The 15,191-nt window shown below is 42.4% G+C and overlaps 1 protein-coding gene across 1 annotated transcript in view; it reads right to left on the bottom strand.

Moving 5' to 3' along the window:
• Positions 1-15,191, bottom strand: part of LOC115128828 (CUB and sushi domain-containing protein 3-like) — a 997,580-nt gene that overhangs the window by 138,237 nt on the left and 844,152 nt on the right. Inside the window, exons 44-45 of the mRNA XM_065018010.1 lie at positions 14,288-14,433; positions 2,618-2,698 (exon numbers count right to left, since the gene is read on the bottom strand). Of these exons, the coding sequence (XP_064874082.1) occupies positions 2,618-2,698; positions 14,288-14,433 (227 nt within the window). The remainder of the gene's footprint in view (positions 1-2,617; positions 2,699-14,287; positions 14,434-15,191) is intronic.

Below are 15,191 nucleotides of genomic sequence, written 5' to 3' on the forward strand. Positions count from 1 at the left end.
AACAACCACATCATCAACATTAAGGGACATGGGCAGCTGTGTTGAGGAGGGTTTATTCTCCAGGTCTTTAACCGTTTTCCAGAACTTCTTGGGGTTTGACCCACAGAGAGAGAACTGCACCTTAAAGTAACTAACTTTGGCCTTCCGGAAAGCCTGAGTTCAATTATTGCTAATTTGCCTGAATGAGAGCCAGTTAGCCTGAGTAGGCATGTGCCGAGCGATTTGCCAAATTGAATTTTTAAGGTGGAGTAACTCTGCCAGATCACGGTCGAACTAGGGTCGCGGTCGAATCAGTGCTAATTTCAGTCAGATTCTTTCCTAGCAGCTTGGTAGCTTAGTAGCCTTATTTACTAAACTTTATATAACACAATTACCTAGAGGTTATTTTCATTTACTTTTTGGCTTCAGAAAGTAGTTTCAGACTGAACATTAGTCACTTAATTTTGTGTTGGATGGTATTTCCAGGTTCCGCTGAGTTTCTTCTGCAGGTTTTGGCTTGTTAGAAGTTTTTTTCATGATAATCCTTGGTAGTAATAGTCAATTCAGATATATTTGGTCCAAAAATCAATGTTTTAAGTATGGAATTGTGAATTGGAATGAAGGTTTTGATGTTGAGGTTAGTATGCTGTAGAAGTCCTTGCAATGCTTACAGTTTTTAATGTCCCGTGGGTAGGTTAATCTTCCGCGTAACTTCGATTTTATTCTCCAACGATTGCACGTTTGCTAGCCTCTTTGGGATAGGGGGTAGCATTTTCACTTTTGGATAAATAGCGTGCCCAATTTCAACTTCCTGCTACTCATGCCAAGAATATAAGATATGCATATTATTAGTAGATTTGGATAGAAAACACTCTGAAGTTTCTAAAACTGTTTGAATCATGTCTGTGTGTATAACAGAACTTATGTAGCAGGCAAAACCCAGCGGGCTAACCATTCAGAATCATTTATTTTTGAGGTCACTGTCTGTTCATTGGGTTCTCATGGGGAAACGATATTTCTTAGGCACTTGTTTGCAGTTCCTACCGCTTCCACTGGATGTCACCAGTCTTTGGAATTTGGTTGAGGTTATTCCTTTGTGCAATGAAGAAGTACGGCCATCCTGGAAAAGGGTAACGCTGTTGAGAGTTGGCCAAGACTTGAAAAGTAGCGTTAGTTTCCTCTCGACCTCTATTGAAAACAGATAGACCTGTCTTCAATTTGATCGATTATTGACGTTTAAAAATACCTAAAGTTGTATTACAAAAGTATTTTGAAATGTTTTGGCAAAGTTTACAGGTAACTTTTGAGATATTTTGTAGTGACTTTGCGCAAATTGGAAGCTGTTTTTTTCTGGATCAAACAAAAGAAGCTCGTCAAAGGTAAGGCATGTTTTATATTTTATTTCTGCGTTTTGTGTAGCGCCTGCAGGGTTGAAATATTATTTCTCTCTTTGTTTACTGCTGTGCTATCATCAGATAATAGCTTCTTATGCTTTCGCCGAAAAGCCTTTTTGAAATCTGACATGTTGGCTGGATTCACAACGACTGTAGCTTTAATTTGGTATGTTACATGTGTGATTTCATGAAAGTTAGAATTTTATAGTATTTTATTTAAATCTGGCGCTCTGCATTTTCCCTGGCAATTGGCCAAGTGGGACATTTGCGTCCCCCTATCCCAGAGAGGCTAGCAGAATGGAGGGAAGTGGGGGTTAATTCGATCGCCTACGAATTGTCAGAAGGCAGCCCGCCCTTTGGCCCCTCTTTCTACGCCTCCTCTTCACACAGATCACGGGGATCGGGGCCAGTTCACAGGGATCGGGGCCTGTCCCTGAGGAAGCAGTATATCTTTCACGTTGGGCTCGTCAGAGTCATGAAAGGAAAAAAAGGATTCTGCTAGTTCGTGGTGAGTAATCGCAGTCCTGGTCATAGGAGACAGTAGCGGCAACATTATGTACAAAATAAGTTTAAAAAATAAGTTACAAACAACGCAAATAAAGGACGAAAAAACACAATCGTCTGGGGGCAAAACGTCTGCCTTCTTCTCTGGCACCATCTTAAAAAGGATGCGCAAGTAAACATTTCACTGTTGTGTACAAAGCATGTGACAAAAATAACACACACACACACACACACACACACACACACACACACACACACACACACACACACACACACACACACACACACACACACACACACACAGGAGGAGACTTGTCCTCTCTCTAAGCCAATACTCAGTGAGGACATTCTACAAGTATCAGCACATTTACCTGAGCAGAGGAGAGACGTACATGGAGGATGTTGTGAAATACAAGGGCATGGAACTGGTGAGAGGGTTTCAGTTTCATAACCTCAGTGGATGAAGTATCAGTAAGGCCAAGACCTATACTCACAAAGCTTATGAGATCTGATCTGGGATCAGGTCCACCGCAGTCTATATACTCTTTATTCATCATGAGCTAAAAAGCATAACTGATCCTCGATCAGCACTCTGAGACGCTTTATGAATACGGACACAGGAAAACTCCTAGTCCTACAATATGTAAGTATACAGAGTGGTGAGGAGGTCCTATCTCTCCCAAAATTATTAATTAGAAAAATTGATAATATTTGGATTGAACTACACGTGGAGGCGTTACCTATTTCAAACTCCCTGTCCTCCATGAGGATATCAGCGTTGGCCACATCCGGGGGCGCTTGGCAGATCCTCAGCTGGTATACTAGAAGAGGATGAAGGAGGAGGAAGAGGAGGAAAAAGAAGAAGGTGTAAGGAACATTTCAACAGAGTAGTAATCCCATTTTTGGTTAATCACTTATTGCATTGGGACTTTCTGTATTCTTTTGAACATGGAATTAAAATAAGTAAGTATATATATATATATATAAACAGTACCAGTCAAAAGTTTGGACACACCTACTCATTCAAGGGTTTTTCTTTATTTTGACGAGCTATGAAATAGCACATATGGAATCATGTAGTAACCAAAAAAAGTGTTAAACAAATGAAAATATATTTGAGATTTGAGATTCTTCAAAGAAGCCACCCTTTGTCTTGTTGACAGCTTTGCACACTCTTGGCATTCTCTCAACCAGCTTCATGAGGTAGTCACCTGGAATGCATTTCAATTAACAGGTGTGCCTTGTTAAAAGTTAATTTGTGGAATTTATTACCTTCTTAATGCATTTGAGCCAATCAGTTGTGTTGTGACAAGGTATGGTTGGTATACAGAAGATAGCCCTATTTGGTAAAAGACCAAGTCCATATTATGGCAAGAACAGCTCAAATAAGCAAAGAGAAATGACAGTCCATCATTACTTTAAGACATGAAGGTCAGCCAATCCGGAAAATGTAAAGAACTTTGAAAGTTTTTCAACTGCAGTTGCAAAAACCATCAAGCGCTATGATGAAACTGCCTCTCATGAGGACCGCCACAGGAAAGGAAGACCCAGAGTTACCTCTGCTGCAGAGGATATGTTCATTACACTTACCAGCCTCAGAAGTCTGCAATTAACTGCACCTCAGATTGCAGCCCAAATAAATGCTTCACAGAGATCAAGTAACAGACACCTATCAACATCAACTGTTCAGAGGAGACTGCGTGAATCAGGCCTTCATTTATGCATTTATTATTTATTTTATATTTCTCTAACTTGACAAGTCAGTTAATTAAGAAAAAAATCTGATTTACAATGATGCCCTTCACCGGCCAAAAATGGATGACGCTGGGCCAATTGTGTGCCGCCATATTGGACTCCCAATCACGGCTGGTGATACAGCCTGGATTCGAACCAGGGTGTCAGTAGTGACGCCTCTAGCACTGAGATGCAGTGCCTTAGACCGCTGCGCCACTCGGGAGCCCACATGGTCTAATTGCTGCAAAGAAACCACTACTAAAGGACACCAATAATAAGAAGAGACTTTCTTGGGGCAAGAAACACAAGCAATGGACATTTGACCGGTGGAAATCTGTCCTTTGGTCCAAATTTGAGATTTTTGGTTCCAACCCAAAGCATTCTGCAGCGATACGCCATCCCATCTGGTTTGCTCATTTGTTTTTCAACAGTGCAAGGACCCAAAACACACCTCAAGGCTGTGTAAGGGCTATTTGACCGAGAAGGAGAGTGATGGAGTGCTGCATTAGATGACCTGGCCTCCACAATCACCCGACCTCAAGCCATTTGAGATGGTTTGGGATGAGTTGGACCGCAGAGTGAAGGAAAAGTAATCAACAAGGGCTCAGCATATGTGGGGACTCCTACAAGACCATTGGAAAAGCATTCCTCATGAAGCTGGTTGAGAGAATGCGAAGAGTGTGCAAAGCTGTCATCAAGGCAAATGGTGGCTACTTTGTAGAATCAAAAATATGAAATATATGTTGATTTGTGTTAACACTTTTTTTGGTTACTACATGATTCCATATGTGTTATTTCATAGTTCATGATGTCTTCACTATTATTCTATAATGTAGAAAATAGTCTAAATAAATAAAAAGCCACGAATTTGTGAGTAGGTGTCCTAAAACATTTGACTGGTACTGTATATATATATATATATTATCTCTGTCTGTCCCAAATGGCACCCTTTTCCATATATAGTGCTCTACTTCTTGACCAGAGGCCTTTGTCTCCTTGGTTATTATTTGTGATGATTTGAGTGCAATACTGCAAAGCACATCCTCCCACCCATGCCACAGCAGACCCACTTGCAAAATCACAGACCACAGACCACATACTAGGGTTGCAAACGGTCGGAAACTTTCCAGTAAATTTCCAGACTTTTTCCGGAAATTTTCCCATGGGAAGTTAAGTCCTGGAATTTGGGGAACTTTGCTTAAATTCATCAAAAAAGTTAGCTCATAATAGTGAACATTTTTTTGTGAGATACACATAAGGCAATTCCTACTTTTGTGGCATATTTTGGTTAAACTATCCCCAATGCAATGGAATGTCAACCCTCTGCATGCACAGTGCATTCTTTCATCACATGTGCAGTGCACTCTTCCATCACATGTACAGCTGATTCTCAAGCTCTTTCACTAATGAGATGCTATTGAGCCCACACCACTACACTGTCTGAGCTAATGACTATATGCTTTCTGGTCAATTTTGATTATAATACTGGGTGGGGTGAATATATTTTATATGACATACATTATTTTTTGTTAACTAGTAAAATAGCAGCCTACAGCAAAGTGTGTTTAAATAATTTCTAACATGTTAACAATTTCTGCTAGTTAGTTTTTGCTACTCTACCATGTGGGGTTTAGATTGCTTGTGTTAGAGGTGCGTAACTGTCTGCAGGGAAGTCAGGCGCAGGAGAGCAGAAATGGGTAACTCCCAGAGCAGTTTAATGTGGAAAAACAAACTGCACCCAGAACAACAAAATACGGGTTGAAATAACCTGTCGCAAACCAGTCTTAAGTGCACATATGGGGGAACAGAGGGTTATATGCACATCAAGTAATGAGGGAATGTAAACCAGGTGTGCGGGAAAACAAGACAAAACAAATGGAAAATGAAAGGTGGATCGGCGATGGCTAGAAGACCGGTGACGTCGACCGCCAAACGCCGCCCGAACAAGGAGAGGAACCGACTTCGGCGGAAGTCGTGACACCTTGAGCCTGCTAACTGAGGAGGGTTAATTCACCTGTTTCCATACATGTTTCATTTTAAAACATTTATCTTACAAGGAGTTGTTTAATCTAACTGCTTATCTATTTATCTGTACAGGGAATTGTATATTGTATTGTATAATTTTATTTGCCATGGGCATTTTCTGATGTGTGGAGACATTTCACTGCAGCTAATGTAGAAGGAAAAGCTGGGTACATTTGAAAATACTGTGCCAAATCATATGTGAAGAATGCAACAAAGATGCAGAATCATCTGGCCAAGTGCATTTAAGTTCCCCCAGCTCCCACAACAAGCAACCTCTGACAAAAGTCCCTCTACTTCTATTTGAGGTGAAAATGATGAATCAGACACCTTATCGAGAGCAACAACTCATGGTCCTCCTGAAATCTGAAGTTTTTTGGACCCAATGGAGGAACGAAGTCAGAGAAATGCTGATGAATGTCTTGCTCGAGCTGTGTATGCAACTGGTTCACCTCTGATGCTCAAAGGCAAGGTGTATTGGAATAGATTTCTGAATGTTCTTCACCCAGCATACACCCCTTCAACCAGACATGCTTTATCTACTCCTTTGCTAGATGCAGAGTTCAACAGAGTTGAAGTGAAGGTCAAGCAAATCATAGAGAAAGCAGACTGTATTGCAATCATCTCTGAAGTGTGGTCGAATGTTTGTGGGCAAGGAACAATTATCTACATCATCTCCACCCCTCAACCAGTATTCTACAAGAGCACAGACACAAGGGACAACAGACACACCGGTCTCTACATTGCAGATGAGCTGAAGGCAAACATCAATGACCTTGGACCACAGAAGGTATTTGCACTGGTGACAGACAATGCTGCGCACATGAAGGCTGCTTGGTCTAAAGTGGAGGAGTCCTACGCTCACATCACACCCATTGGCTGTGCTGCTCATGCATTGAATCTGCTCCTCAAGGACATCATGACACTGAAAACAATGGATACACTCTACAAGAGAGCCAAGGAAATGGTTAGGTATATGAAGGGTCATCAAGTTATAGCAGCAATCTACCTCACCAAGCAAAGTGAGAAGAATAAGAGCACCACATTGAAGCTGCCCAGCAACACACGTCGGGGTCATCTTGTTTGACAGTCTCCTGGAGGGGAAGGAGTCTCTCCAAGAAATGGCCATATCACAGTCTGCCGATATGGACAGCCCCATCAAGAGGATCCTCCTGGATGATGTCCTTTGGGTGTCAAATGGTAAGCAGCCTGAAACTCCTGAAACCTATAGCAGGAGCCATTGCACGGATCGAGGGAGACAATGCCATCCTGTCTGATGTTCAGACTCTGCTTGCAGATGTAAGACAATAAATCCATACTGCCCTGACCACTTCACTGTTTCTCCAAGCAGAGGAAGCTGCAGTTCTGAAATACATAAAACAGCCTGAAGACTTTTGCCTGAAGACATACACGCTGCAGTGTACATGTTGGACTCCAACTCTGCTGGCAAGAGCATCCTGTCTGGTGCAGAGAAGTACACTTCCAAGCAAGGGCTTTGGGACGGAGATACAATATGGCAGTCGTGCCAACATATCTCATCAGCCACCTGGTGGAAGAGACTTTGCGGATCTGAGGATCTCTTTCCCCTGTTGCCTCCATCATCCTCTAAATCCCACCAACATCAGCCGCCTCAGAGCGCAACTGGTCTTTGTTTGGGAACACACACCAAAGCACGCAACAGGCTGACCAATCAATACAAGGGTTGAAAACATTTTGGCATTTGAGCCTGACAATGAGCCATCCTCAACAAGGTTGGAAAGTGACTGAAGATGAGGCCTCAGAGTCTGATGTTCAAGAGGTGGACATTGAGGAGGTCCAGGGAGAAGACATGGAAGCCTGAGAGGAAGAACCAAAGCTTTAGTTTCTAGACTATTATTTTCCAGATGTATGTTGAAAATGTTTTTGGGAGATGCGATGGATCATTGGGAATCATTCAATATTCACTTTCTTTTGTTGTTCAGTGAAATCATCCCATGTGAAGAGTCAACTCATTTAATTAAAGTTAAATTTGTAACTTAAATGTTTTAAATGTACTTATTTCTATTGGAAGGATTTAATCATTTGCAATTATGTCTACTTATGATAAGGTAAAATGTTTATGTTTCTGTCTCCATATGATATTGTAAATATATCCAATGCAAAAAACATCTACATTTAAATGGTATTAATATTAATGTGTATATATTTCCCATTAATTGCAATGTATTCCCATTCATTCCCAATGGAAAGTTTCCACCTCTGAATATTCCCCAAAATGTGCAACCCTACCACAGACCATTGATTTCTCATGTTTGGACAAAAGAGCATCAGAATTGTGGAGGAGGAGAAACTACTGACATTTGAAAGGTTAGGCAGAAATGAAAAAAAAAAATCATAATATTCCGATTCCACACCACCTGCACCGGGCTGCATACCAATTTATTCAGCAGCGATGTGATCTCGGCGGTGTGTTTAAGGGCATCAGATAAGCCAGTAAACCTTCTGGGATTCAACAGAGCGGCCAAGCTGTGCTGAGCTGGCTCAGAGGCACTGCTAACGATATGAGGGAACGAACGCTGCTAGCTTGCGCTAATGACAGGATTAAATAAGGTGACAACGGTCGGAGCTGGGCCCAGGGAGAGATATTACACTGCGCACACACACACACACACACACACACACACACACACACACACACACACACACACACACACACACACACACAATCTGAGGAATCGCTGCTGCTAATGACAGGATTAAATAAGGTAGCACTTTGAACTAGGCAAGGATAAATATTGCACCATTGAATCTTTCAGCCAACATCTTTCAGGACTGCAGATCCAAACTACACCCACTACCAAGCTACCTGGCGGGGTCATGCCAACACAAACTAGGGGGTAAAATCAATGACATTCATTGATCATTAATTAATTGGTAACAGAGTGTACTTGTTCTAAAAACGTCTCAGCAGCCCGAACAGACAGAACAGGAGGGAGATATCTCCTGAGCGATAGACAGATAACTAACTTCCAGACCTGGGTTCATTTACTAGTATTCAATATAATAGATGTGCTTGCCTGAGCTTGCCTGGTGCAACGGGAACCAATAGAAAAGACTCCGAAATGCCAACCCCGCTAAAGCAGACAGTCAGTTATATAGATAAATCTACTTTTGCTTCCCCATGAACAGGGGTTTATTCACTAGGAAGCAAACAGGGAGGGGCACCTTCCTTTATTTGTCCAAAAAGAAACTCACATTTTCTTAGCAAAATGTTTTCCTTTGCAAAACATTTTGCTACAATTTGCTTCCGTGTGCACTAATGAATACACCCCCAGCTTACAGAGTAGACAGAGGAGGAGGGAGGCTGTCTAATAGACAAGTGGGGGCTTTGACTCCAGACAACCACGCTACAATAACACAAATTAAGTAGCGAGAACCACTTATCATGTGGCTTCTGTTAAACGTGCTAGCTGATTAATAAGATTCTCTTAGAGGCTCCTTGGGGGGGTGGGGGGGGGGCTGTGTGTGACTGAATTTGGTGAATAAGTGTCTGCGTTTGTGTGTGTGTGTGTGTGTGTGTGTGTGTGTGTGTGTGTGTATTGCCAATTGAAGCAAAAGCAATGAACAGAGTCAATGACTTTCTGTGTCCCCATGAGAGACTCAGTGATAGGCTTTAATTAACAAAAGAGCTACATTAAAAGAGGAAACGTTTCTTTTCTTCCTCTATGTATTGCCTTCATGTGGGATGTACGTCTCGATTGACCGGTTGATGTGCTGTCAACGATGAAGATAATCACCAGTCAAAACAGGTGGACAAATGGTATTTATAATATTATGATGCTTGCATAATGTCCTGAATAACTATGTAACTTATCAACTTATATCCTTTCATAACTAGATTGGACTAAGTGACAGGTTTGCATGTTGCATGTGAGGAGTGATTCCACATTCTATAGATTTAGTTTCCCCCGGCCACACACTGTGATGTGACCTACATGAAAACACTTGTCATTCTGGACAGCAAACTGCGTGAATAAACCGTCTGCAGCTTATAATTTGATTACTTGACAGTTGAAGACAATCTAATAAACTAAATGAATATCTTTAATAAGCGTTGAATAAATCCTGGCTGTTCACTAAGGGGAAATAAAGTTGTCGCTCTAACTCGGTGGCCCATTTCAAATGAATCGAAGCAAAACTCATTCCAGAGTAATTCCCATGCCAAACCCAAGAAAAATATAGGGAAACATTGCTGTGTATTATCTCTAGTCTAGTACATTCATATCACTAAGCAGAAGCAGCTACAGTGGCTTGCAAAAGTATTCACCTACCTTGGCATTTTTCCTATTTTGTTTCCTTACAAACTGGAATTAAAATAGATTTTTTGGGGGTTTGTAACCATTTCATTTACACAACATGCCTACCACTTTGAAGATGCAAAATATTGTTTGGGGTGAAACAAACAAGAAATAAGACAAAAAAATGGGAAACTTGAGCGTGCATAACTATTCCCCCCCCAAAGTCAATGCTTTGTAGAGCCACCTTTTTCAGCAATTAAAGTTGCAAGTCTCTTGGGGTATGTCTCTATAAGTTTGGCACATCTAGCCACTGGGATTTTTGCCCATTCTTCAAGGCAAAACTGCTCCAGCTCCTTCAAGTTGGATGGGTTCCGCTGGTGTACAGCAATCTTTAAGTCATACTACAGATCCACAATCGGATTGAAGTCTTGGCTTTGACTAGGCCATTCCAAGACATTTAATTGTTTCCCCCTAAACCACCCGAGTGTTGCTTTAGCAGTATGCTTAGGATCATTGTCCTGCTGGTAGGTGAACCTCGGTCCCAGTCTCAAATCTCTTGAAGAACGAAACAGGTTTCCCTCAAGAATTTCCCTATATTTAGCGCCATCCATCATTCCTTCAATTCTGACCAGTTTCCCAGTCCCTGCCAATGAAAAACATCCCCACAGCATTAGGGGATTGTGTTCTCGGGGTGATGAGAGGTTTTGAGATTGCGCCAGACATAGCGTTTTCCTTGATGGCCAAAAAGCTCAATTTTAGTCTCATCTAACCAGATTACCTTCTTCCATATGTTTGGGGAGTCTCCCACATGCCTTTTGGCGAACACCAAACGGGTTTGCTTATTTTTTTCTTTAAGGAATGGCTTTTTTCTGGCCACTCTTCCGTAAATCCCAGATCTATGGAGTGTACGGCTTAAAGTGGTCCTATGGACACATACTCCAATATCCACTGTGGGCTTTGTAGCTCCTTCAGAGTTATCTTTGGTCTCTTTGTTGTCTCTCTGATTAATGCCCTCCTTGCCTGGTCCATGAGTTTTGTTGGGCAGCCGTCTCTTGGCAGGTTTGTTGTGGTGTCATATTCTTTCCATTTTTCAATAATGGATTTAATGGTGCTCTGTGGGGTGTTCAAAGTTTCTGATATATATTTTTATACCCAACCCTGATCTGTACTTCTCCAAAACTTTGCCCCTGACCTGTTTGGAGAGCTCCTTGGTCTTCATGTTGCCGCTTGCTTAGCGGCCTTGCAGACTCTGGGGCCTTTCAGATTCTTTCCATTTTTCAATAATGGATTTAATGGTGCTCTGTGGGGTGTTCAAAGTTTCTGATATATATTTTTATACCCAACCCTGATCTGTACTTCTCCAAAACTTTGCCCCTGACCTGTTTGGAGAGCTCCTTGGTCTTCATGGTGCCACTTGCTTAGCGGCGTAGCAGACTCTGGGGCCTTTCAGAACAGGTGTATATCTACTGAGATCATGTGACAGATCATGTGACACTTAGATTGCACACATGTGGACTTGATTTAACTAATTATGTGACTTCTGAAGGTAATTGGTTGCACCAGGTCTTATTTAGGGGCTTCATAGCAAAGGGGTGAATACATTTGCAATGACCACTTTTCTGTTGTTTTATTTTTTAAATAATTTTTTGAAACAAGTTATTTTTTTCATTTCACTTCACCAATTTGGACAATTTTTTGTATGTCCATTATATGAAATCCAAATAAAAATCTATTTAAATTAGAGGTTGTAATGCAACAAAATAGGAAAAATGCCAAGGGGGTGACTACTTTTGCAAGGCACTGTAGGAGCTGCTAGCTTCAACAGACAGACCAGCTCTCCTTATTTGACGGCAGGGATGGATGTACAGATTATTAATAATAATAACATGATTGATCAAATAGTTAAGCTGTGCCTTTTGAACATCTGACAGACAAATGAAAAACCTTTTAATAACTGTAATCAACAAACCGTGAATGTGACTTGTCAATCCATACTATATCAAAGTCCATGCCTGTAGTTTACCCATAATCCATTTGGGCGGAGCTGAAACTAAAGTGACGGTTTAGCAGTTAAGACTGTTACAGTAATGTGATTGGAGTACCTCGTAAGCCACCTCACCGGCCACAATCGAGACAGACTGGTTAACCGTGAGAGACGTTTGATACAGGCCAGGATCAATAAGCACTTGTAGTAAAATCATAAGTGCTGGCTGTAGCAGAATGACATGGGCCTTGCTATTGGGATACTTTATCTGTTTTTTTCCAGTAGCACTGTGTCAACAATCAGTGTAAGAGCAGCCTTGTGTGTCATTAGCAGTGTGAAGAGGCTGTATGTGTCTGGATGTCAGTATAGAAAAAATATATTTGGGCAAGTGTTCATTTCTCAGAGTGCACCCTGTAGCCAATAATCAATGTGACACAGGTGTATAGAGCCATGTCCCTTCACTGATTCAATACAAAGACAGTCAGATTGGAGAGAGGCATCGAAGCGCAATAAGTCAAGATTAAATTGACTATGAAAATGAGCTGAGGCAATAATGAATGCTAGCTGCCATGTGTGTCAGAGGCCCTAGGCAGGCAAGCGTGCATGAGGGGAAGAGGGAAGAGGAGGAGGCGGAGGAAGAGTAGAGGGAGAAAGAGGAGGAGAGGGAGGAGGACGAGAAAGAGGAGGACGAGAAAGAGGAATAGGAGGAGGCAGAGGAGGAGCGGGAGGGGAAGAAGAGTAGGAGGATGAGAGGGAGGAGGAAGAGAGGGAAGATGAGGAAGAGGAGGAGGAGGTAAAAAAGGAGGAAGAAGAGGAATATGAGGTGGAAGAGAAAGAGGAGGAAGAGGAGGAAGAAGATGAGGAGGAGGAGAAGAGGGAGGAGGCAGAGTAGTAGGAGAGGGAGGAGGAAGGTCGGAGGAGAGGGAGGAGGAAGAGTGGGAGAAGGCCTAGGAGCTTCACTCCGCTGCCTGTCAGACCATTGATCTCTTCCTTTTCCTTCTGGCTTTGTTCTCTCCTCTCTATCTCTACCTCTCATTTACCATCTCTACCTCTCACCCACTATCTCTACCTCTCACTCACTATCTCTACCTCTCACTCACTATCTCTACCTCTCACCCACTATCTCTACCTCTCACTCACTATCTCTACCTCTCACTCACTATCTCTACCTCACTATCTCTACCTCTCACTCACTATCTCTACCTCACTATCTCTACCTCTCACTCACTATCTCTACCTCTCTATCTCCACCTCTCAGTCTCTATCTTTGCCTCTCACTCACTCTCTACCTCTCTATCTCCACCTCTCAGTCTCTATCTCAACATCTCACTCTCTATCTCTACATCTCTCACTCTCTACCTGTCACTCTCTACCTCTCACTCTCTACCTCTCACTCTCACTCACTATCTCTACCTCTCACTCACTATCTCTACCTCTCACTCACTATCTCTACCTCTCACTCACTATCTCACCATCTCTACCTCTCTATCTCCACCTCTCAGTCTCTATCTCTACATCTCACTCTCTATCTCTACATCTCTCACTCACTATCTCTACCTCTCACTCACTATCTCACTATCTCTACCTCTCTATCTCCACCTCTCAGTCTCTATCTCTACATCTCACTCTCTATCTCTACATCTCTCACTCACTATCTCTACCTCTCACTAACTATCTCTACCTCTCTATCTCTACCTCTCACTAACTATCTCTACCTCTCTATCTCTACCTCTCACTCACTATCTCTACCTCTCACTCACTATCTCACTATCTCTACCTCTCTATCACTATCCCTACCTCTCACTAACTATCTCTACCTCTCTATCTCTACCTCTCTACCTCTACCTCTCAGTCTCTATCTCTGCCTCTCACTCACTATCTCTACCTCTCTATATCTACCTCTCACTCACTATCTCTACCTCTCTATCTCTACATCTCACTCTCTATCTCTACCTCTCTATCTCTACCTCTCACTCACTATCTCACTATCTCTACCTCTCTATCACTATCCCTACCTCTCACTAACTATCTCTACCTCTCTATCTCTACCTCTCACTCACTATCTCACTATCTCTACCTCTCTATCACTATCCCTACCTCTCACTAACTATCTCTACCTCTCTATCTCTACCTCTCACTAACTATCTCTACCTCTCTATCACTATCCCTACCTCTCACTAACTATCTCTACCTCTCTATCCCTACCTCTCACTCATTATCTCTACATCTCACTAACTATCTCTACCTCTCTATCTCTACCTCTCACTCACTCCTTCTTTCTTTCTTTACCCCTCTCTCTCCTCCTCCTTCATCACATTTGTTTTCCATCTTTCTCTCTCTAACCATCTTTTATATTTCTCTGTCCCTGCCTGTCTCTCTGATGTAGTGGTCACCATGGTAACTGAGCACGAAGAATCCGCTGCCGCTGAAGTCGCTGTGGAACTTAATGAGGATCTGGTTGGAGGTGCTGTAGACCGACTCCAGCGCTGTGTTCCCACTGAACTGACCGATCTGGGGGGAGCTCTGGTCTGGACCATCCCTGTAGAGACACACACAACATACACACCAAGGATCAATGACAAATCCCTCCGTATGGGCAGGTGATGGACATTGTCAATAGACAATGAAGACAAGACATTGATCAATACAGACATATCTTTGAAAGAGGCCCGTTGGAAATCTATTGCGGTCATTTTTAATGAACATTCCCCATGTATTGTAGAGAGCAGCCAATTGATACATAACCGATCACTGATCTACAGTATTCCTTCCAGAAAGAGACGATTATAGCATCTCTTTTATAAACTTTATTTTTTGGAGAAGCATAAGGGTGTCATTACAGAGACTGGGTTTTAAAATGCAGAAAGGTACCCCAGATATCAAACACGCCACCCAATTAAGAGACAGGGGCAGGAGGAGGGTTACATCTCTGTGATCGTGACAGCCAAAGAGCAGACCACCCCCATGGGTCAGACCAAACCCCATGGGTCAAATGAGTGCGTGAATGTGAGAAGGGGGTCTGTTTTAATGGTGCTCAGTGGACCCCCACTCTGGGCACCGCTGGGTCAGAGCAGTCCTAGCGAACAAGCAGAGAAGTTTTATTAATCTGGCTAATCTCTGACACCTGGGATTTTTGGGAGCATGGTGTGTGTGTGTATGTGTTTGTGTGTCTGTGTGAGGGAGACTGCTTGAGTGATTGTCTCTTTGCATTAGTGCATACGTGAGTGTGTGAGTGTGTGCGTGCGTGCGTATCAAGTGTGTGTGTGTGTGTGTGTGCGTGTGTGTGCGTGTGTGTGT

Source organism: Oncorhynchus nerka, linkage group LG4, assembly GCF_034236695.1.
Source record: "Oncorhynchus nerka isolate Pitt River linkage group LG4, Oner_Uvic_2.0, whole genome shotgun sequence".
Taxonomy (NCBI): Eukaryota; Metazoa; Chordata; class Actinopteri; order Salmoniformes; family Salmonidae; genus Oncorhynchus; species Oncorhynchus nerka.